The following is a 25,271-nucleotide window of genomic DNA, read 5'->3' as shown; positions in this document are numbered from 1 at the left end:
CTGTGGGGCCCACATCAGTGTTCTCTTCACAAGTCATAGTAATAATTAATGGTATGTCCATCCATACCACAATGAGTACACCTCCTCGCACCCGAACCACGTCCTCTGCCACGGGCTCCCCCTAAATCTCTACCTCCAGTACGACCACCACCACGGTTATATGTAGGTCCACCACCGCCACTCTAGCCATATACTAGACCACTGCTACCACTACGGCCAGACTGAGCTCCCCGAGCTCCACCTCTAACACCACGGCCCCTCGATACTGCAAATGCTGATCTATCAGAAACATTAGAGTTCTCAGTAGATCCAATGGAAATCCTCCGAAGTCGAGCAAACACCTCTTCTAAGAAAGGGAGAGTTGACCCTCCTAGTATCTGAGCCCACACTGGTTCATACTCAGATTTCAGCCCCACCAAAAATCGAGTCACATTAAGTTGTTCTCTCTGTTGTTGCTGAATTTTGACATCAGAAGTGAGGGGGTGATAAACATTCAACTCATTACGAATGTTTGTCATACTAGCATAGTACTCCTCAAGACTCTGATTGCCCTATTGCTGATTAAAGTATTCCTGATACGGCTGATATACTCTGGTTGTATTGTCTTGACCAGAATACAAATTCTTAGCATGGTCCCACACATCTTTGGCAATGTCAAGAAACATGAAACTTACACTAATCTTGGGTTCCATACTGTTTCATAACCACGTGATAATCTGTGCATCCTCTTGTTCCAGTCATCATACTCATGAGAATTAGTGGAGGGATTTTCCTCCCTTATGTGTTTCACCTTCTTCTTTGCCTTCAAAAGAAAACTTCTACAGATTTGGCCCAAGGTACATAATTCTCTCCATTCAGTTTAATGGAGGTCATTTGAACATTCAGGTAGTCAATAGGTATAATCACATTAGATTTGCTATCACTGCTATCTCCCATTGCTGAATTCGGCACACTGCACACTAGACCACACCACACACTGATCACATTGGTTTCAGCACTTGTTATTGCTTAAGATTGCAGTCTTTACACCACAAACCCTACCCCATGACTACCTGGAATCTCCCCACACTATATGAGGACCACTCCCCTTTGAATCACGCTGAAAACAGCATAAATCCTAGCACACTACAGTTTGAAATCCTACCATACGATCTAAAACATACTTCTTATTTGATTCATAACAATAAAATGCAAAGAAATCTCTTACCTCATTACCTGAAATTCAAACCACACAAAAAATTAGACCACACAAGACACCCACTGCACCACACGAATCAGTCCTCTTCTCTTCATCGATTAGGGGAGGGCTTCTTAGAAACCACAACAACCGACCACGAACAGCACAACTGGAGGCATAGAGACCTCCAAGGGAAGAGGGTGACCACTCCTTTTCAGCCCTTTCCCTTATCTCCAACTGATGGCAAAGAAACCAAGAGAAAACCCTAGACTGGGTGCGCAGAAAATAGAAATCTGGGAAGATCCGAGTTGCTTAGTTGAGCTCTGATACCATATATGATTCGGCCTGCCCTTGAGTTCTGTTAGTCTGATAACAGCCAAGAAGAGAGAAGAAGAAAGAAGAAAGAAAGAGAGAGAAAGAAAGGAGGAGAAAAGGAGAGAAGAAAAGTCTGGTTCAAATGAGAGAAAAAATTACCTCTCCTATTCGACCAGATATGTTTTATATTACTAACATAAAGACACATGTGCCCCTACTTAAGTGAGGGACACTAGTTTTAACATGATATTTCACATTAGCAACCTCAACATAAGTATAATGACAGAAATACCCCTACATACTCTGGTACTCGACGCTAACAGACTCCAAAGCTACTCTACTAGGTGGTCTAGGACTTCGATTAGGTGTACCCAACAATTATATTCCATTCACCTCATGGCCACTCCCAATCGTCCTTTGAGATTTCAAATCCTAAAAAACAAAATTGGTAGGGAAGAAGGTTATGCTACAATTTATTGATTTAATCAAGTTAGTAATAAATTTAATCAAGTTAGTAATAAACAAGGGATTTAGAGGCTTTGATATTCCCTTTGTCGGAGATGGGAGCAAGAGACCCATCAACAAGGGATATCTTTTCTCTACTAGAGATGAGCTGATATGAAAACAAAAAGATTAGATATGTTGGTCATATGGTCTGATGCACTAGAATCAATAATCTAAGGGATTTTATGATTACCGAAAGTAGTAGCATGATTTATAGAAGCATGAGTACTTGGGCAAGCAAATGTGGATGAAGAGGTGTTTCCTGAGGAGTTAGAAGCTGCAACAATAGTCTCCGAATGATTAATTAAACTCCCATACCTTTCAATTTCTATCTTCATTGTTGCTAGCTGCTCCACAACAGATTTTTCTTCACTTTTTCTATTATCTCCTTCAGGTGTTGTAGCAACATTTGCATTCTTGGCCTTTCAAGGCTGACCATTCTTCTTAAAGTTGTTGTTCCAAAACCTTTTTGGGAGAAGATCCAAGTAAAGTTTCCAAAAAGTGTTGTTAGTGTATTTCAGTTTCTTGATTCACATATCACCTCTTTCTTCTTAGTCGGCTCCTTTGGCTTTATTCCAACATGTGCAAAAGGCTCTGAAGGTGGTCCCTGTAACTGTACCTGCCGCTTACTCTCTTCAGTGCTCACTATAGAATATGATTAAGCAAGGGTAACTTCATCTTTGGCTAGAATATCCCGTCTTTGTAATGTCAAACTCAGTGTTGAGTCCTGTAAGAAACTTGAATGCTTTGTTTCCCTCCACCAATTTTCCAAATGTCTCTACATCCTTGGTACTCTCCCATACAACTATCTTCATAACATCTATCTCCTACCACAGTGACTTCAACATAGAGTAGTAGACAACTACACTCTTCTCCCCCTGTATCAGATTATTCACATCATTCTTCAACTTATAGGCTCTTGCAACACTCAATTTCTGAGAATATCTTTCTTTGATACTATCCCTAATCTCCTTGGCCGAAGTCATCTAGAGGTAATGCTAACTTATGTGAGGCTGCATAGAGTTGACTAAACCACCCTATCACTATGTAGTTCTCCTGCAACCATTTTTTTATATGTAGGATCAATCTCTGCCAGTTTCTCCTTACTGCCCATGAAATACCTTAGTTTACCTCTTCTACAAAAATAAATCCTTATAGATTGTGCCCATGCCAAATAATTTGTTCCATTCAGTTTGATTGTAGTCACTCCAATCAAAAAGGAATCTATGGGACCAACCTTGGACATCGGGACCTACTTCATCTCACTTCCAGATTGCTCCATTGACCAAACGAAAATCCAAAACACAGTTTTCAGTCTTTATGGACTAAACTGAGGTTAGCTTAATACCTAAAATTTCCATATCTTGGGTTTCACTGCACTCGACTTCCATGGAGAAAGAAGTAATCGCTCCTAGCGGAGCTTCCCAAACCTCTTCCAACTGCAACCTCCCACTTCTGGAGATCAAAAGGAACCCCCAAAGACTTGAGTGCTTCACCCAAACAGTCTCTTTAACCTGTAATTGGAAACTCTCTTGTTGACTAGAGTTTTGGGGAAAAGATCAGTAGCCTCACTTTGTTGTCAATCTATAGTCAGATTCTGACGCTCCAAACCTTCTACCACGTAGGCATAAAAGTTTCTAAACAATCAGTCCAATAAAAAGAAGGAAGGAAGACCTGCTCTAATACCAAGATGTCATTCAGTCCAATAAAAATCTGTAAAATATTTTCAGATTATAGCAAGAGTGTAAAGAGAAGAAGAAGAAGAGTCTGATGGTCTCCTCTTCCACCTCTCTTATCTTTTATTAATCTTACTAAGATTGAACAAAATTACAAGTCTTCCCTTGAGTGGGTGGCCAGCTCATCAACATATACTTAAAAAAAACATAAAAGGAAATAACAGGCCCATAGAGGAAAGGCCCATTAGAAAACAAAACAACTTGAAAGAACTAATAATAAGATAATAATGGGCTAGGGCACATTCAGCCCAGTCTCTCTACAGCCCTAATGTTTCTTCTCTTTCTCTTGATTGGCTGTTTCAATCACCTTGAAACTTCAGATCTGAATTATCCCAAGTCAGTTTTAATCATATCTATAAATTTTTCTGGATCAAATTTCGTTTGGGGGTGTATTTCCCTCTTCTCTATTTGACGATCTAGTAAACTTACCTTTTTTGTACTGTTATCTGTTTTCAACCTTTGTCTGGTTGATCTGTAATTGGGTCTTGATCCCCTTTGTGCTGTGTGACCACTCACATATCTGTTATCAAGTTTTTAGTCTATTTGGTGGTGCAGTTTCCTTGTTTTCCTTGGATTTTCTTGAATCCTTCTGCTGTAATGGTTTTGGAGAGAAGAGATATTTCTGCCAGTGAAGTTTAATGGGACTAATTATGCATTCTGTAAGTTTCATTTCTAGATATTTGTTGAAAGAAATGGTCTCTGGGGGTGTGTTGATGGCACCACAAAGTATGATTTCAAAGGGCTAGACCAATGAAAGATTGATAATGCCAAAGCTGTATCTTAGCTTCTTGGTTTAAGTGAAATTGACATTGCATTTCCATTGAGAAGTTTTCGGACTGCAAGTGAAATGTTTACCCCTATGGAAAAGGTGTATCAACAGTTTGACATAACTCGTCAATATCAAATTGAGACAGAATTTTTTTCTTATAGTCAGGGTGAAAAGAAAATACAGTACTATGCTGGTTTTATAAACCTATGGATTGAGTATGAGTTGGTTCATATGGGTGAATCTACTTTTGCTTGCTGCATTAAAGCTATGAATGAACATTTTGGTAGGAGAAAGACAATGCATTTTTTAATGAATCTAAGACCTGAATACAAAGTTATAAGGTCAAATATTCTTTGTAGGGGTACCTCACCCACTCTTGTCATCTTAATTGTTGTTCTTCTCCCAGTCATTGTGGATTATTGATTCTGGTGCCTCTAACCATATGACAGGGGCATATACTAGTCAGTCTTTTAAACCTCAATCCTTGAAAAAACATGTTGCTACTACTAATGGTGAAAAATTGGACATTGTTGTATGAAATGATCTGTCCTTATCTATTTTTGCTAATTCCCATTTTCATCTTCCTTAGACTATTTGTTCCTAAACTTGCAACAAACTTGATTTCTGTTAGCCAATAAGTTGAGGATGGTAACATTGTTTCCTTTTCTCATTATGGTTTTTCTGATATAGGACCAACACACTAGGACAATGAAGGGGAAGGGGTGTAGGTTGGGTCGACTATTTGCCTTGGAATTCGAAAAGACACTAGTGACTTCTTCTACATCTTGTTCAGTTATTACTACTCCTAGATTTGAAGTTGTTTACAGAAACAATTTGTGGCATAGGCGTCTTGGTTATCCCTATGCAAATAAATTAGTCTTTATTTCGTGATGGTTCTCTTTTGAAGTTACTTTTTTTAATAATGATAATAAAAGTTTCTTTTCTTGTTGCTTGAGTAAGAGCTGTGTTCTACCTTTTTCTTCTTTTGTGGAGCATGCATCTATTCCCTTTTAACTGGTACATAGTGCTGTTTGTTTGTCTCCTGTTATTTCAAGGTTGGGTTATAACTATTTTGTTACATTATTGATGATTTCACGTTCTTTACCTAGATATACTTTTTGAGAAACAAATCTTATGTTTTTCCCATCTTTAAATCCTTTTTAGCTAATATTAGAAATCAATTTGATGCTAATATTGGGGTTCTCCATTCAAACTCAGGGGACGAATATTTTGATGGAAATTTTCAAATCTTCTTGAGAGAATGGAATTCAATCACAAAGATCTTCTCTTGACACTCCACAACAAAATGGAGTGGCAGAGCGCAAGAACAAACACATTTTGATTATTGTCCGAACCCTGCTCCATGATTCACGTGCTCCTACTTTCTTTTAGGCATAAGTGGCCAGCACTACTGTGTACCTTATCAACCTTCTTCCTTCCTCTATTTTGCATAATACTTCTCCTTTTCAGAACCTATTCCATTGTTCACTTGACTTCTTTGTCCATGTTTTTGGTTGTTTGCTTCATTCATCTTCCACCTCATGAGTTCACAAAACTCACTCCCTAATCAGCAGTGTGCGCATTTGTAGGATATGGCCCTGAGCATAAGGGTTTCCTCTGCTATGACCCTCATTCTCATTGGATTTGTGTCCCATAATGTTATTATCCTTGAGAATATTTCTTTCTTCGCTCACATTGCAAAACTTTCTGCTACTTCTATTTTGGTGCTACATTCTTTTGACTCAATAGGTTCATCCAATTTAACTCCTGTTCCAGAACTACTTCGTGTCTCTTTCAGGAAGAGGCTAGCTGTTTCAGCTCCTATAGCTCCATCCTCTTCATCACCTACGCAGGTTTACCATCTTCGGGGATTCATTAATGTGCTGTGGGTTTGGAAAGCTTTTTCTTGGCTTATGTAAGGTTCAGGTGTGTGAGTTTGTGGGTTTTTGGTGAGTGAGTTTGAAGGTGAGGCGAAGGATGAGAGAAAACGAAGTTACCAGGAAGTGAATGGAGAGGAAAACAGAGAGGGGGAAAAGGAGATAGGAGGGAATAAAGCTGAAACAACTAAGGGAAGAGTCAATATTAATAAACTAGTAGATAGACAGGTGGCAGTTGGGAAATCTCTGGGCCTTCTCCTTTTAGGGGGAGAAGCGGTAGTGAGGAAGGCAATCAAGCAATTTGAACAAAATAGAAGGCATGAAAAGAACAAGAGAAGCGCATTTGGGGAAGGGGATGAGAATTTGGGGGTCCATGGCTGCGTTATGTTGGGTTCTGGGCTCAGTTGGCTCTTGAGGTTGCTTTTTGTTTTGGTCGCTGGTTTTCTGTTTTTCTTTTGGGCTGGTTGGGGTGCTTGTTGCTTGGCGGCCTTTTGTTTGGGATTTGGTTGCTTATTGTTGTTTTTTTGCTCTTATGGAGGTGTTTTCTGAACACTGTCCTAGGATATAATTGTTTTTTTCCTTTTTAATAAATTTTTCTTTTTACTTTTCAAAAAAAACAAGAGTACTAAGATCAATCAGAAACCCAAAATAGATGTAAATACCAAACTTAATAAGATTTAGCCTTCAGAGATGTTTACAAATTCTACAAGAGTGATAACAACAGTTGTGTATGCAATAACTGAGACAAAACTATGTCTGGCCTGGAATATGTCCCAAATTCCAGAATATTTTAGACATCCAAAAATTTCCAGACCACTTCTAATCATTCCCAAACTTCAAAGCACTCTAGGAACTATCATTGATCCATAGAGTTATGTAGGTAAAGAACTCAGATTTGCAGTTCCATGGTTGCTTCTTAGTTTTACACTAAACGATCAGGAAAAAATTGAAAAGGCTTCAAATGTGGTTTAAACCAGCACCAAAATTCTTTTAAATCCTGAATTATGAGAATATAGGGTTTCCTCTGACTAATATACCTTTCCATATGGTTGCTGACTTCACCTCTACGGCTAACAACATCAGCAACTGACAATATCAACCCTCTGTGTTATCTCCATTATTCCTTCCCACTCTGATACCAGGTTGCAATTTAGTAGAAGAAGAAATAGGTTTCAATCTAAGAGAGAGAGAGAGAGGAAGACAAAAGAGGTAGAGAAAAGAACTAGAGAGATTGGAAAAGAGTGTTATCCTAATGGGCCCACTCATCCCCTTCATTATTTATACAAAAACCAGAAACTCTAAAATGTACCTTTATGTTCATTATATTCTTTTTTCTATGCATCATCGACCCAAGTAACACCATTCAAACAAGCAATTAGTTGAGGGCTCCAATTAATCAAATCACAAAGGAAAAGAATGTTTAAGGTCAGGTCACAAAGAGGGGATTAGATTTTGGCACAAATTAAATTACCATGATTATGCCAATTAACACCATTGCCAAATTGTGCAAGATGCACATATGTGATGAGAAAATGATCAATTTGTTTTCCTTAAAAGCATTTCAAAAGTATTAACTTTCATATGACCTCTTTCTCTCTCTCTCTCTGAACTAGTGAGGCTGCACTGCATGGTTTAAGACTAGCCCAATCTTTGCAATGGCACAATTTGGATGTGGAAAGGAACTCCAAAACAATAATTGGAGGATAGCTTAGAAAATCTGATAAAGCTTCATGAGTTTATAGTGGTATCATGAAGGAGACAAAGCAACTAACACAGAATTTAAGAGTCTGCTTCGAATGGACACCAAAGACTATCAACTTCATGGTAGATGGGTGAGCAAAACCTAGAGCTAACAGGGAAAAATTATTTTGGGGTTTGGTCCCATAAGGGAAGTATAAATATTATGATTTGTGGGTAACGAAAATAGGACAACTCATGGGATGCTCCTGGAATAGCATCGTGCACATAATACTCTTTTAATCAAATTAATAAAGATTCACACATACTGGTCAAAAAATTGACATGATATTTTGTTGTAAATGATTACCTAGTTTGACTCTTAAGTGCTAAAATCAAAATTCTTTTACAGGGGCAGACAATAGATATGATGTACAGAATTGTAGGACAGGCACTTGACAATGCTGGCCTGTCTAATAAATGTCATCCTCAAGATTTTTTGAACTTTTATTGCCTTGGTAAACGTGAACCTGGTTCACCAGACAGATCATCACAAACAAATCCTTCTGAAAACAATGCACAGGTGTTTTTCTTTCATTTCCTTCTACCCTTCTCTGGTTAATAGTTTAGACTATTCTTGCACATTAGTCTTAAAATGTGAAGGATAATTCTCACGGACTATTAATGCAAAGTATGCCTTTCAGAATTATATTTCTGTTTTAAGCTCCCTTGGTTGCATGTAAACTGGATTTAAATATTTTCATAGAAAATGCTATTTTGTGGTTTTTGGTTTCGTGTCTGTAGAAAACAAATATTTTGCACAAATTGAGTAGCAGTTCAAGAAAAATCATTTTATTTTTCAGTCTAGAATTTCTTACAGGTGAAACAAGAAGAAGCATACACAAAATGGGGGATCTAGGAAACAAATATAATGCCCTCAGCCCCAGTTTCATAAGATGCAAAATGACTTTCCTACAAGAAACTAAATGGATGGCTAAAACAGCTAAAGAAATTGATGCGTACAAATTACGATATACAAGAGAGGTGAACAATAGAAATGGTGTAGTGATAATAGTAAATGAGGATTTAAAAAAATGAAATGTAAATGTTAAAATAATTGGAAATAGAAAATTTTTAATTAGACTTGTTTTAGGTGAGGAAATCATTAACATAATTAGTGCTTATTAGTGCTTATTGCCAATTATGGGAAGGTTTAAGCCAAGAAATTACAAATGCAGAGTAGATTTTTATAGGAAGAGACTTAAATGGGCATTTAGGGAAAAGAAGTGTAGGATATGATATGGTGCATGGAGGATTTAGGTTTGGGGAGAGGAATGAATCAGGGGGTACACCATTAGATTTTGTTGCAGCTTAGGATATGACAGCTTAAACACCTTATTCCAAAAGAAGGATGAACACTTAATAACATTTAAAAGTGGATCAAATATAAGTTAAATATATCTTATCCTTACTAGGAGAATAGAATGAATGAAGTGTAAAGATTGCAAAGTTATTTGGGAGAAAGCTTAACAATACAACATAGATTAGTAGTTGTATATGTGTGCATAAGGAAATGGAAGAAAAATAGGGAAGAAAATATGTGTCTAAGAATTAGGTGGGAAAACCTAAAAGGAGAAAAAACAAGCTTAATTTAGAAATAGGTTGATAATTGTAGAAAATTGGAATTTAGATGGATAGATTAATGATATTTGACTTGAAATGGCTAACAACATAAAAAATTTGCAAAAGGGTATCTTAGGAGAATATAAAGGGAAATGAAAGTGTACTAAAGAAACTTAGCAAAGTTGAGAGAAAGGAAATATGGGAAAAAATAAAACCATAAGAAAGAAAGTTAGAAAGAAAGTGAGTGAAGTTAAATATAGAGCTTATGACGAGCTTTACCATAAATCAGGCACTACAGTGGAATAAAAAGGAATGTCTAAATTAGCAAAGTTGAGAGAAAGGAAAGGTAGAGATTTAAACCAATGTTAGGTAAATTAAACATGAAGATCAAAGTCTGGGTAAAAGATGAGGAAATCAAACATAGATGGAAAAACTATTTTGAGAAATTATTAAATGAACAGAAGGGTGCTGATGGAGGAGAAGCTAGCAATACTAGTAGTGTTAAAAATAATGCACACAATAGTAAAGTGTAGGAAACTATGGACCCCACATTAAGTGTATTCGTGACACCCTGAGATGTACTTAGATTTAATTGATTAGGATCAACTTTCCTAGTAGGATTTGTTTTATTCTATCTTATCTAAGATTAGTTTTATTTTAATCTTATCTTTTATTGCCTTGTAAGCATTAAAGTTCTTTTACAATTAGGAAACTATGTATATAAATTAAGGAGTGGGGCGGCTGTTTTATGCACTCCAACCACTCTCTTCTTTCAAAGCTTCTCCCACGTGTGCTCCTCTATCTCTCTTCTTCTCTTCTTCTCTTTTATTTTCTGTTCAAAACCTAAAGAGTATCTGTAGTCTTGTATGACTACTTGGTATCAGAGCCAAATTTAGGGCTTCTCATGTGAGTTTGATCCAGCCGACCACATGAGAACTGCCTAGGGCTGGAAGAATAGAGAAATCTCCCTTCGGCTGATTCTTGGAGGTTATCTACAGCAGCAGTCAAAAGATTGGATCAGATCTTTGATAACCAGGAAGAATCAAAGGAAGAGAAGAGGATCAAGATCAGTTCTTGATCAAGACTAGAGGTGGCGATAAAAAATTCAGAAGAATTCTGCTTCAAGATCGGTTTTTTCTATTCAAGACAAGTTGATTATCAAGATCAGAGTTTCTCAGAATTTTCTGGTAAGTTTTCAAGCCTTTTTTGAAATCAGCGGCAAAGATCTCTTGATATAAGAGGTACGGTTAAGAAAAAAGCCCTTCCTTTCTGCATTCCTTTTAGGGTTTAAGAGAAAACCCTCAAGTTTCAGGGCTGTTATTGCTTCGGTGAGGTAATAAGATTTGTCTCCCTTGATTTTTTCCTTTGCTCTTTGGAAGATCTATTAATTTTTTTTTTTTCAACAGGACTGATACAGTTTAGTCTCAATAGGCCAATTGTCACAAAATTAGGGTTTCTGAATCAGAACCCTCCTGTTACCTGCTACAGACCCAGTAGGCCAATTGATACAGTAATTAGGAAGCATTCTAATGGAGTTTAAAAGCCAAGGGGAGGGTGTTTTTGGGGCTGATTCAGGCAGCATGGCTGAAAACACCTTCCAGATTACAACTGTAAAGTTTGATGGTTCAAACTACTTAGAGTGGGCCCAATCAATCATGATGGCCATTGGGGGAAGAGGAAAGCTGAACTATTTGTTGGGAGATGTGAAGGAACCAACCAAGGAGGATCCCACTTATGCTAAGTGGATTTAGGAAAATTATTTGGTGATGACATGGCTGTGCAACTCTATGCAGCCACACATCTGCCGAAATTACTTATGGGCAAAAACATCTAAAGAAATTTGGGATGCTCTAAAAGAAACCTACTCTCAGCCCCTTAATGTTGCTAGGGCTTATGAGCTGAAATGTGAGGTCAAAAATCTCAGACAAGGGGAGAAACAAGTCTCTGTTTATTTCTCAACCCTAAAATCCCTGTGGCATGAGATTGACCACCTTGAGACAATTGAATGGGAGAGTTAGAAAGATGCACAAACTTACAGAAAGAAAATTGAAACTAACAGAGCATTTGAGTTCTTGGCTGGTTTAAATTCTAAATATGATATTGTAAGACAACAGCTACTGACAAGAGAAAGTGTGACTCTATCAAGCCTATTCCCTAGTGCACAGTGAAGATACTAGGAGAAAGGTTATGCTACAACAACAGTCTTTCGAATCTGCCTTGACAGCAGTTAAACCCAAGCCAGGGGGAGATAAGGAAAGGGATATAAAGAAAGAGGCTAAAAAGGACCTAGTTTGTGAACATTGCAAGAAACCTAAACACACCAAAGACACTTTTTGGATGTTGCATCCACATCTAGTTCTAGAAAAACTCAGAAACAGAAAGGGTAAGGTCAATATGGCTGTCAACACTGATAGTGTAGCCTCAACGGCTTCAAGAGGTACCCCTCTAGATACTCTAGCTACTGTCCGAGCTGCTCTGACACAATTAGAAAGTGAAGTCAGTAACTCAGTATCATCTCCTCAGCCATCATCAGCTCCTTCAACCTCATCTTTTGCTCAATCAGGTAATTGGGCCTCAGCTTATCATGCTTCAGCTCCAGGTAATACAGAACATTCTTGGTTAATAGATTCAGGAGCATCTGACTATATGACTGACTTGCCATCACTTTTCTCTACCTATCATTTATCTTCTGGTAAAGACATAGTGTCCATTGCTGATGGATCCCTTGTTCCTATTTCTGGCAAAGGAAACATCAAGTTGTCTAATGCAATTTCCCTATCCTCCGTTCTGCATGTTCCTAAGCTAATACTAACTTGCTCTCAGTTAGTAGCATTACAAAAGGGCAGAATTGTTCAGTAACCTTTTTTCCTGATCGATGTGTTTTTTAGGATTTGGAAACAAGGAAGGTGATTGGGACTGGTCGTGGGACAAATGGAATCTACCTACTTGGAGGAAGTGCTTATCAGGAAGATAGTGAAACTAGGAAATCCTTTGTTTCTCAGTCTGTTGATCAGGTGATGCTTTGGCATAATAGATTGGGCCATTATCCTTTCAGGCTTTGAAAATTTTGTTTCCCAATATATTTGAATCTGTCCAGATGACTAGTTTGAAATGTGAAAGTTGTGAGTTTGCAAAACATTGCAGGACTACCTATTCATTAAGTAATAATAGAAGCAATATTCCTTTTGAAATTGTGCATATTGATGTTTGGGGATTCTATCATACTACTGCCATGGGGGGGGGGGGGGTACAGATATTTCCTATTATTTGTTGATGATTACACTCGATTTTCTTGGGTTTACCTTATGCGTTCTCGAGATGAGGTTCCAACATTAACCTGGATCTTTCATCAAATGATTTTTACCCAATTCGGGGTCAAAATTAAAATTTTTAGATCCAATAATGCAAAAGAATATTTTGCAAACTCATTAGCCTCCTACATGCTTGATCATGGGATTATCTATCAGTGTACCTGCCCACATACATCACAGCAGAATGGGGTTGCTGAAAGAAAGAATAGACACATATTGGAGGTAGCTAAAGGCATTATGTTTACCTTAAATGTGCCTATACGTTTTTGGGGGGATGCTGTTCTTACAGCTATTTATCTCGTCAACCGGATTCCCTCATGGGTTCTTGACACAAAGACTCCATTTACCCTTTTATACCCTGATAAAGAATTGTTTACCATTCCCCTCAAAACCTTTGGGTGCACTTGCTTCGTTCAAATCCTTGGCCCTCATCATTCCAAATTTGATCCCAAGGCATCCAGATGTATTTTCCTTGGTTATGCCCAAACTCAAAAGGGATATTGCTGTTATGAACCGACTTCTGGAAAAAGATTTGTCTCAATGGATGTTCCCTTCTTTGAGGATAAACCCTATTATCCAAGGGTTTCTCCTTAGGGAGAGAATAGTGAAGTTGGGAGTAGCTCATCGGAAGTTCTTTTTCCAATCCCATTAAGTGAAGAAGGATGTAATGGGGAAGGATGTCAAAGGTGTAAGGATGTGAGAATCTATCACAGACGATGGAGACATGTCGATTTTGGACATTAGTAGTGCAGGCCAGTTCCAATCCCCTCTGCAGATCCATATCCAGATCTCGGTACCACAGTAGTCCTTCTGCAAATCCAGATCCAGGTACCACAGTAGCCCTAGTTCCTTCTACAGATCCAGATCCAGGTACCACAAATACTACAGATGAGAGACATCCAACCATGGAGCCTTCACCTTCATTCAATGACCTTGATCTCCCCATAGTAGTCCGTAAAGGCAAACGCCGTTGCACCACAGCTCACTGCATTTCTCAATTCCTATCCTATGATCATTTGTCTCCCTTCTACAAGTCTTTTCTCGCATCCATTGTTGATATTCCCATTCCCAGAGCAATACAAGATGCATTGGAAGTACCAGAATGGAAAAAGATGCAATAAAAGTAGAAATGGATGCCCTTATTAGAAACAATACTTAGAAGATAGTTGATCAACCTAAAGGAAAGAAACCGGTTGGATGTAGATGGGTATTCACTGTGAAATATAATGCTGATGGTTCCGTTGAAAGGTATAAGGCCCGATTAGTTGCAAAAGGATTTACTCAGACATATGGTATTGACTACTTAGAAAATTTTGCACCAGTAGCAAAGATGACCACTATCAGAGTACTATTATCTCTTGCAACTAGTTACTCTTGGCCGTTGTATCAGATGGATGTTAAAAATGCCTTTTCTCAATGGAGACTTGTAGGAAGAAGTTTACATGTAGTTGCCTTCAGGATTTTATGGTATGGAGACAAGAAAGGTTTGTCGGTTGAACAAATCTCTATATGGACTAAAACAATCCCCCAAAGCATGGTTTGATAGATTTAGACGAGCCCTTGATAGGTTCGGATATTTGCAGGCTCAATCAGACCACACCTTGTTTATTAAGAGAGTAGGTTCCTCCTTAACCTTGCTTGCCGTGTATGTGGACGATATTGTAGTAACCGGGAGTGATACTAGTGAAATTGAGTCTCTTAAGCAACTCCTTCATCAAGAGTTTGAGGTAAAAGATCTGGGGGAACTACGATACTTCTTGGGCATTGAGGTAGCTAGATCCAAGCATAGGATTTGTCTCTCAACGAAAGTATGTTCTTGATCTGCTAGAAGAAACAGGAAAGTTGGGAGTTAAGCCTGCGGACACACCTATTGAACAGAACCACAGGATTAGTGCAGAGGATGGAGAGCCTATTGAAGATAAAGATATGTTTCAACGGTTAGATGGAAAGCTTCTCTATCTTTGCCTCATACGACCTGACATCAGTTATGCAGTCAGTGTAGTTAGTCAGTATACGCACTCTCCTAGAACTACTCACCTCCTTACGGTTGAAAGGATATTAGCATACTCGAAGAGGTCCCCAGGCAAAGGCATTTTGTTCAAGAAAAATGACCACATGAAGATAGAAGTCTACATAGATGCTGATTGGGTTGGGTGTATTGATGACCGAAGATCTACCTCTGGATATTGTGCCTTTGTAGGAGGTAATCTAGTCTCCTAGAAGAGTAAGAAGCAAAGTGTTGTTTCTCGTTCAAGTGCTGAAGCTGAATATAGGTCCATGGCAAATGGTGTGGCTGAGATTTTATGGCTGAGATCATTACTTGAGGAATTGGGTATTGTTTATGAGAAACCCTAATGTTGCACTGTGATAATCAGGCTGCCATCAATATAGCCCATAATCCAATACAACATGACAGAACTATGCATATCGAAGTGGACCGGCAATTTATCAAAGAAAGGGTTACATCTCAAGAAGTATGCCTTCCCTACATCACCTCCGACATGCAGCTTGCAAACCTTCTCACCAAGGCTGTTTCAAGAAAGAAGTTAGAAGAAGATCTATGCAAGTTGGGAATGACAAATATCTACTACCTAACTTGAGGGGGAGTGTAGTAAATTGTGGACCCCACATTACGTGCATTCGTGTGATACCCTGAGATGTACTTAGATTTAATTGATTAGGATCAGTTTTCCTAGTAGGATTAGTTTTATTCTATCTTATCTAGGATTAGTTTTATTTTAATCTTATCTTTTATTGCCATGTAAGCATTAAAGTTCTTTTACAATTAGGAAACTATGTATATAAATTAAGGAGTGGGGCGGCTGTTTTATGCACTCCAACCACTCTCTTCTTTCAAAGCTTCTCCTACGAGTGCTCCTTCTCTATCTCTCTTCTCTTTTTCTTCTTCTCTTTTATTTTTTGTTCAAAACCTAAAGAGTATCTGTAGTCTTGTACGACTACTTAAAGTTAGCCCAGTGGTTTAAAAGGCGCGCCTAGGCACATAGGCGAAAAGCATTTGAGGGTATGCGCCTTGCCTAGGTCCTAGGCGCAGTCCTTTCAAAAGGCACACGTGTGGTGAGCCTAGGCGTGCGCTTGGTGCACCTTGCGCCTCAGCCTAGGGGAGGAGCCCCCGGACCCCGTGCCACGCCCCTCGAGGCAAGCCTAAACAAGTCCAAGTTAGCTCTTAAATTCTTAGTTTTCACACAAAAAATAATGATTTTATAGTTTTACTTGCTTTTTAAGAAGACATTTTATTAGGATGAACGAATGAACAACATTACCAAATTGGGGGTCCTACTCTGATCCGGTTCGCTCGCTCGCTCGCCCCCGGACCCGTGCCACGCCCCAATTTGGTAATGTTGTTCATTCATTCATCCTAATAAAATGTCTTCTTAAAAAGCAAGTAAAACTATAAAATCATTATTTTTTGTGTGAAAACTAAGAATATGAGAGCTAACTTGGACTTGTTTAGGCTTACCTTGAGGGGGCGTGGCACAAAGGCGGTTCGTAGAATTAGGAATGTAATATGTTTTATGTTACATTAGCTACGTAAAGTAATGCAATTGAGTGAAAAAAGAGATTGGAGGTTTTAAATGCTTGAAAATGTTTTATATGTTTGATTTTATTTTTAAATTCTCATTTGAATATGCTTTACATAATTACATCTTATGCTTATGTATTGTAATTTTAGATAATAGGTTTTTTAAAACATTATTTTAAAATTTAAGTTTATATTTTTTATTAATATTATGTTTAGTATTTTTTTTACTTTTTTGAATTTTTTGGCATTTTTTGAAATTTCAGACATTTTTTTTTTATTTTTTAGCATTTTTTTTTATAATTTTCGCCTTACTTCAAAAAGGTGCGCGCCTCGCCTTGTGCCTTGCGCCTCAAGCGCAAATTGGTCCTTGTGCCTTTTTTGCGCCTTGCGCTTTTAAAACACGGAGTTAGCCCTATTAAAGTAAAAGAGGCACTAAATAAGAAGAAGAAGGAAAGGGGTTAAAACTTAATGGGATTCCAATAGAAGTGTGGAAAGTCATTGGAGACGTAGGTTTATTTTGGTTAACTAATCTATTTAATAAGATATTAAAAGAATACATGCCTAATGATTGGAGAAACAACTGTATGGTGCCTATATTTAAGAACAATGGTGATATACATAGTTGTTTTAACTATTGGGGGTTTAAACTCATGAGCCATACTATGAAACTTTGGGGCACTCAATTGATACTCCTATGAAGCTATATTGTGATAATCAAGTTGTAATTCATATTTCCTCTAATCCGGTGTTTCATGAAAGAATAAAGCATATAGAAGTTGATTGCCACTTTGTACGAGAGAATGTGCTTAATGGAGTGATAAGTACAACATATGTGAACACAAGAAATCAATGGGAAGATTTGTTTACCAAAGGGTTGAGTTGGGGAAGAGTGGAGTACATATGTAACAAGCTGGGACTATATGACATATACTCACCAGCTTGAGGGGGAGTGTTAAAGTCGGCCATAGAGGGGTAGTATAGGCAATTTACATTAAGTTATATGTTGGATGTAATTACAAGTAGGTCTTAAGTTAGCTGATGTGTCTCTCACTTAAGTGAGGGCACAAGAGTAATTCTGATTTGTTTTTTAGAAATGTATAAATAAAACCTGGTCAACTAGAGAGAGTAGTTCTCTAGTTTGACTAGGCCTGTTTTCTCTTCTCCTCTCTTTTCTTCTCTCTATTGTTTCTATAGGTTCCTCTTCTCCTTATTATTTCGAAATATAAGAACACTATATACCTGAATTCTATCAAATAATATTCTGATGCTCCAAATATTGTTGCAACAAGGTGAGAAAGTACTCTTTGTCATTATCAGAACGAAGAACTTTTATTGGAACATCAAACTGAGTGCGAATTTCAGCATGGGACTTTTGAAAAATAGAGGATAATTCACTTATTTCTTTCATAAGATAAATGCATGTCATCCTTGAATAATCATCAACAAAAATTACAAAATATTTTTAACCATTATAGGACACAATTCTATTCGGACCCTAAACATTTGAATGGACTAAAGTAAAAGAACTCTAATCATCATGACTAAAGGAAACCTGATGGTGTTTCCCATACTGACACAACTCACATTGTAGTGATGACAGACGACTCAATGACGAAACAAGTTGTTTGAGAGCTTTGAGATACAGATGGTCAAGCCTACAACGCCATTGGAAAGGAGTAAGGAAGACTGAAGTGCTATTGTAAGGCCACCACCATCAAGATAATACAATTCACCAGTTTCATGCCCTCTACCAATCTTCTTTCCCGTATTGAAATTCTGAAAAACACAAGGATGGGTAAAAAGTAATGGAACAATTGAGGGATTTGGTTAATTGCTAATAGACATAAGATTAAAAGGAAATTTAGGTACATATAAAATGGATGATAAGGACAAAGATGCAATGTCAACATTACCAACACCGAAAATGGGAGATTAGAACCATTTGCTAAAGTAACAGTGTGTGAGGTGGAGCGAAGAGAGCACACCTGGAGTTCCAGTCATATGATTAGAGTCTTAGAATTGATAATCTGGAGGAGAGGGTTTGGATGCCAGACAAGCCATACTTGAGTGAGCAAGAGTAGTTATGGTTTGTTGGGATGTAGCCTGGGAGAAACATCTCATATTTTTCACGAGGAACACTCATCATCTCTTTCCTAGCAATAGATGTAGGAGATGCTTGATCAGATTTCCAATTATCATCCACTTCACCACCATTTGCTACAACGTGATTTTCCCATGGGGGTAGCCTTGTAGATCATAAAAGTTCATTGTATATCCCTCCATACACCCTTCATACCACAATATGTGCACTTCCTAGGACCATTGCCTTGTCCTCTACCATGACCTCCCCTTGAATCCCGACCACCATTACCTCCATCACCTTGGCTAAACATAGGACTAGCATGGCCTCCTCTAATTTCATAATCACCACCTTGATTACCATGGCCTTCCTCCTCTTGTTACAAAAAATGCTGACTTATCAGGAGCAGTTGTGTTTTCTGTAGGTCCAAATGAAATCCTATGAAGTTGAGGAAACACCTCAAGAGAGGGAAGAGAAGAACCCCCCAATATCTGTGCTCTAACTGGTTCATATCCCGACTTCAAACCCACCAAAAATCTAGTCACATCAAGTTGTTCCCTCTGTTGTTGTTGAATTTTAACATTAAGTTAAGGGATGGTAAACATTGAGTTCATTTCTGAGGTTTCTCATACTATCATAGTATTTTTCAAGACTTCGATTTCCTTGTTGCAAAAAAAAAAAAAAAAAAAAACTCTTGGTAGAATTGGTATACCCTTGTGGTGTTATTTTGACTATAGTAGAGTTTCTTAGCATGATCCCATATCTCCTTCGCTGTATCAAGAAACATAAAGTTTACACTTATTTTGGGCTCCATACTATTCCATAACCATGTCATAATCCGAGCATCTTCCTTCTCCCACTTACTATGCCCTGAAGATTTAATTGAGGGTTTCTCATCCTTTACATGCTTCACTTTTTTCCTTGCCCTAAGATAAACCTCCACTGATTGGGTCCATGGCACATAATTCTCACCATTAAGTTTGATTCATGTCATTTGTGCACTAAGAAAATCCGGATTTATCATCACATTTGATTTTTTATCACAACTAGTCTCACCTATTGTTGCCATAATGCTGTTTACTCAAAAGTACTAACACCACCCCTACTATTCTACTACCAATTCAGAAGTACTGATTGTCACAGACAAAAAAAATATTACCTAGGCATTACAGCAGTTCACCCACCTCCTAACAACACCTTCCAACCCACATAACAAGGAGAGACATGTAAGAATATTACCTAGGCATTACAGCAGTTCACCCACCTCCTTACAACACCTTCCAACCCACATAACAAGGAGAGACATGTAAGAATATTACCTAGGCATTACAGCAGTTCACCCACCTCCTAACAACACCTTCCAACCCACATAACAAGGAGAGACATGTAAGAATATTACCTAGGCATTACAGCAGTACTGATTGTCACAGACAAAAAATATTACCTAGGCATTACAGCAGTTCACCCACCTCCTAACAACACCTTCCAACCCACATAACAAGGAGAGACATGTAAGAATATTACTAGGCATTACAGCAGTACTGATTGTCACAGACACAAAAAAATATTACCTAGGCATTCAGAAGTACTGATTGTCACAGACAAAAAAAAAATATTACCCAGGCATTACAGCAGTTCACCCACCTCCTAACAACACCTTCCAACCCACATAACAAGGAGAGACATGTAAGAACCACACCTGGAATACGTTCAGCAACTTTCTCCACCACAAAGTTCAGCCATAGTTTTGGCCAGCATTAGTACTGTCAACCAACCAAGGAAAAGCCCTCTTGACTGCTCAAAGAGGGTTGAAACCACCACTCGACCACTAGGGCTGTCACTCATCATGACAATAGTTCACAGGGTGCTGAAATAGAGTTTCCCCAGCCTCTTCAGTCCCTTAACTCACTTTGTAACCCAGAAAAGAAAGAAGGAAAAAGAAAGGAGAAAAAAACTGCAGCTGTGTCTTCTCTTTTACAGCTCTGGTACCATGTTTGAATACTTCGGCCCTTGTGTTCTAGTCATAGGTTGAAATAAGAGAAAGAGAAAAGAAAAGGGAAAATCTATGATGCAAGAAAGATATAGTATGGAAAGAGTTTTGACCAATCAAAACCCACCCATGAATTTTGATAAATTACACCTGATTGACTACCACATTTATGATTCCAGTTGACTGGTCAGAAGTTTTTCAGATATCATATCTTTTCCATATCATAGTTGAACCCAAAAGAAAATAGGAGAGAATGAGATAACTACAATCTGGATTAGAGAGAATCAATTTTCTCCTAGCCAACCCAAGCTTTATATAGATGTAATAATATTACAATGACTAATATGTCCCTACTTAAGTGTGGGAACAGTAACTTAAAATAAGACAACTGACAAAGCACAATTTAATAAGAAGATAAAAGACCAAATTGTCCTGTTTAGTCGACTCTTAACAACAGTTATGATGGATTTTCACTAAGGATCAACACCTAGCCCTTATCCATTTGCACTAGTCATAGATAAATTGACTAAACATCTTCAAGATGAAGTTCCATGGTACATGTTGTTTGTGGGTGACATTGTTTTAATTGATGAAACTAATGAAGGATTAAATGCAAAATTAATAGGAGTGTAAATCAGGATACACTTAGGATTGGGGGCCAAGAGATAACTCAATGTGACCATTTCTGGTACCTTGGTTCAATAATTCATGACAACGGAAAGATTGTGGAGGATGTCACCTAAAGAATTGGAGTAGGTTGGGAAAACTGGAGGAGTGCATCTGGACTTTTGTATGATAGGCGAATACCATTTAAATTAAAAGGAAAATTGTATAAAACAGCTGTAAGGCCAGCTCTGTTGTATGTAGCATGGTGTTGGCAAGTCAAGAAACAACTTGTTGGCTAGGAGTAGCTCCATAGAACCTAGGAGTGGAAATGCTAAAATGAAAGAGAGTAGCTCCAATAGGTGTGAATGCTTGGAGTAGCTCCAATAGGTGATAAAATGAAAGATTAGGTGATAAAATGGATGAGTGGAAAAACTAGAAAGGATAAATCAGGAATGAAGTCATCCATAGGAACCTAGGAGTAGCTCCAATAGGTGATAAAATGAAAGAGAGTAAACTAAGATGGTCATGTGCATGGAAGACCACCAACAGCTCTAGTTAGTAGTGATTTGTTACAAGTGGAAGGGGCTAGAAGAGATAGGGGTAGGCCAAAATGAACATGGATAGAAGTAGTAAGAGATGATTAAAGTACTAATAATTTAACAGTGGATATGGCTTTAAATAGAATGTATTCATGAATCAGGATTCATGTAGTGGACCCTATATAGTTGGGATAAGGCATGGATGATGATGAAGATGATATCTATGCATGACATGACTGTTAACATTTGCTTTCCAATTTAAGCTTAACAACAGGAAATGTAAGAAACTGATTTGCTTTCCTATTCTACCATTCTTTGGAAAATAATCCATGTTTCCTTGTTTTACATGCAACCAAATGCAGCCCAGTGAAATTAGAGTTGCTTTGTTTTACTCTTATGAATAAAAAGGGAACCAAAAGAAAAATAACATAAAATAAAAAAACTATGAACCAAAAAATGGTCAATTTTTGAATTCATAAAAACTTGAATTGGGTTTTGATACTCCTTTTTTGTTTTTCACAGGGATTAGCTCAAAAGTTCCATAGATTTATGATTTATGTCCACGCCAAAGGGATGATAGTTGATGATGAGTATGTTATTATGGGTTCTGCAAACATTAACCAAAGATCATTGGATGGTTCAAGGGACACAGAAATTGCCATGGGTGCTTATCAACCAAATTATACATGGGCAATGAAGAAATGTCACCCACGTGGCCAGGTTTTGAACTTCAACTCACGTGCTTACTTTATCTATTACTTTATAGAAAAGGAAGATTTCATGCATTTTTTGTTGACTACCCAAGCTTTTTGCTCTAGTCACCTCTTTTAATTTTTTGTCTTATGCACAAGCCAATTTTCAATACTTATTTTGGTTAACTATAAACAATCTGTTAATGTCCATGTATGTGTTTTAAGTTGCATAAATAAGATGAATTATATATTAGTTCTTTGCATATTAATGCTTATAGTGTGTGATTTAAAACTTAAGTGATTCTAGGTCCTTGAGTGATTTTGGGTTCTCTCTCTATCTTCTCTCTCATTTTTCAAACAGCAATTACCACTATAGCAGCATATAAGTGCTCCATCAAAGGAGTTCATTCAACATTTACGAATTACTAAAGCTGATCTAGGTACATATTCTTTAGTTTATTTCAAAGCCTGAAATATTCTTGTTTCCTTCATTTTTCCCTTCTGTGCCAAATGGTTTCTGATTGCTTTAGTGTCAGGACGCCTCCACAGATTATCATCACCTCTCTTCATTCCAAAATTTATCCCAAAGCTTCATTCGAAATCTAGTTTTCAGAATTTTTTCAGTCTTCTTATGAAAAACTTTCCATCTTCTTGTTGAAAAGTTGCTCAAAATGCCTTCAAATTAAATTACCACATAATCTAAATTCTAGTTGTCTTCACAATGTTTCATTAAAAAATTCCACCTCTATACATTGCTTTTCGGTTTTCTATTTTCCATTTTCCCATAAGAAATATGTAATTTTCAAGAATTTAAGCCATAACCTTTCTAGCCCCATTTAAGCCTTCATTTTAATCCTAAAATCATCCTTAAGCTCCTTTTATCCCATTGTTAACTTCCTATCTCATCATTGGGTCATAGCCATTCTACATTAATTAGTTTATGTAACTGATCCTCTCCCTCATATTTCCATTATCAATTTCCTTATTGTTTATCTCTTCATCTTTATTAGTACCTTCTAAGATTTGTTCTTTTTTTTTTTATCATTTTGCAGTTTTATTCTGATTTTTTGGAACCTATATTATTGTTTCTCTTTCCTTCTGTAGTTTACTTATCTGAAACATCTGACCCATGTTTCCTCTATAACACCACTGTATAGAAATTTTATTCTATCATGACCATGACTAAAACCTAAGTGAAAGAATTCTGGTTCAATTTTGAAATCTAAGAAGTGCAGAAATTCTTATTTGGAACTTCTCAAGATCCTATTTGTAATTAAACTACAAATATATGCTAAGTGGTTCCTGTTCAACCTAATGATTCTTACTTTACCAAAGAAAATAACCTAATGATTCTTCAACCTCAGAAGCTCAAATATCCCGAAGAAGCATTTTCTGTGACAGACATGTAGCATGAACCGACAATGAGTTACCTAAATCTTATCCGGACTTGTGTGATGTCTTGCTGCAATACTGTGTGCAGTCCTCATAGATGAAATTTGCATGTAGGACGTCGTTGTCAGTGGAAATGCCGGTCATCCATAGTGGCACATGAACAATTCTTGAGCCAGTTAACTGCCATGGGAGGCTTCATGGAGAAAGTGGAGGGAGGTTTCGTGGAGAAAGTAAAATGGAGGTCAGCTCTGAGGATAGAGGCCAAAGAATTTCTCTTCGAAGAGATACGGATCAAAGGAAGAATGGGTTTGAAAGTAAGAGAACAGGAGAGCCACGATCCTTGTGGAAGGCTCAGAAATGATTGAGTGGGTGAAAGAGTTTGTCTCTGATGCAGCTGCTAAAGGGAAGCAGAAATATTGGAAAGAAAATTACTCAGGATCGGGTAGGAGGTATGTGCTGGAGAACAAGAAGAATGCAAAAAGTGCATTTATTTCTTTAACTGAATATTTCTCTAAAGGAAGGAAACAAATGATTTGTCTTCCTCAAGGGAAGAATGATCAAGGGTGGAGAAGGATTTCTGGGACACTAACAAATTTTCTAAATAGAAGGAGAATGGAGAATAAAGAGAATATGAAAGTTGATGAATGGGGACAATGACCAGAAACCAGAAGCCAGTTTTTGTGTAAAAAAGAGGATACAAACAAAAAGTTTGTTGCCATGGCAAATAGTAGGAGGGACCCTTCATTGGTAGCAGAGGGGACAAAAGGAAAATGGGATAGAATGCTAGTGGTTGAAGCTGGAGGGGTGGTGACAGACTGGTGGAAAGTTGCAGAAATGTTGAAGAGCAAGATGGAGCTAAGAAGCACATTTATTGTGACCTCGTTTGATCCTGCTAAGGCAGTGTTGGACCCTCTTGAAAACCAGGTAAATGTTAGAGCCCTAAGTATCCAAGATGATCTGGGAACCTTCTCGGTTTTTAAATGGTCATTTTCATCAAATTCAAAAGTGTTCTCAGTGGAAGATAATGTAATTGTTCGAGTGCTTGGGTTGCCATTCCATCTATGGAATCAAAAAACAGCAAACTCAATTGCTTTGTTGTGTGGAGCTCGCCTTGATGGTGTTTTTTGGGGAGACCTGCGAAGTGCAGCCATTCTACTAGGTGGTGTAAAACCAGAAGATATACCGAGGAAGGTGAATGTAGCTGTGGAGGGTTTGTTCTTCCCAGTGTAGTTACTGTCCTCCATTGAAGCTACCCTGTGGAGAGAAGCAAGGTAGGAGGAAGACGAAGTGGTGGAGGAGCTGCAGCTACGTGGCAGTCTGAAAGTGGCTGTAAAAAAGAAACAAGGAGTTTTCACAAGAATGGAAGCACAGCCTTTAGATAGGCCAAAAGGCTCAGATCAGGAAACCATTATAAGTGTTAGACGTATTACACAAGGCAACGG

General features: G+C 37.8%; 1 protein-coding gene across 9 annotated transcripts in view; it reads left to right on the top strand.

Annotated features, from left to right (window-relative positions):
* The window catches only part of LOC104588555 (phospholipase D delta-like), a 98,496-nt gene that overhangs the window by 58,405 nt on the left and 14,820 nt on the right, over positions 1–25,271 (top strand). For 6 of the 9 annotated variants that reach the window (XM_088887830.1, XM_010246531.3, XM_088887831.1 and 3 more), the window contains exons 9-11: positions 5,192–5,293; positions 8,468–8,638; positions 22,268–22,465. In XM_088887830.1, coding sequence (XP_088743956.1) covers positions 5,192–5,293; positions 8,468–8,638; positions 22,268–22,465 — 471 coding nt within the window. The remainder of the gene's footprint in view (positions 1–5,191; positions 5,294–8,467; positions 8,639–22,267; positions 22,466–25,271) is intronic. The other 3 variants (XM_088887832.1, XM_010246533.3, XM_088887834.1) reach the window with 2 other exon arrangements.

The sequence above is a fragment of the Nelumbo nucifera genome, chromosome 5 (genome assembly GCF_055504915.1).
Source record: "Nelumbo nucifera cultivar China Antique chromosome 5, China Antique-T2T, whole genome shotgun sequence".
In the NCBI taxonomy this organism is placed as follows: Eukaryota; Viridiplantae; Streptophyta; class Magnoliopsida; order Proteales; family Nelumbonaceae; genus Nelumbo; species Nelumbo nucifera.
The sequence above is the reverse complement of the archived record's forward strand: the minus strand, read 5'-3'. Positions and strand labels throughout refer to the sequence as shown.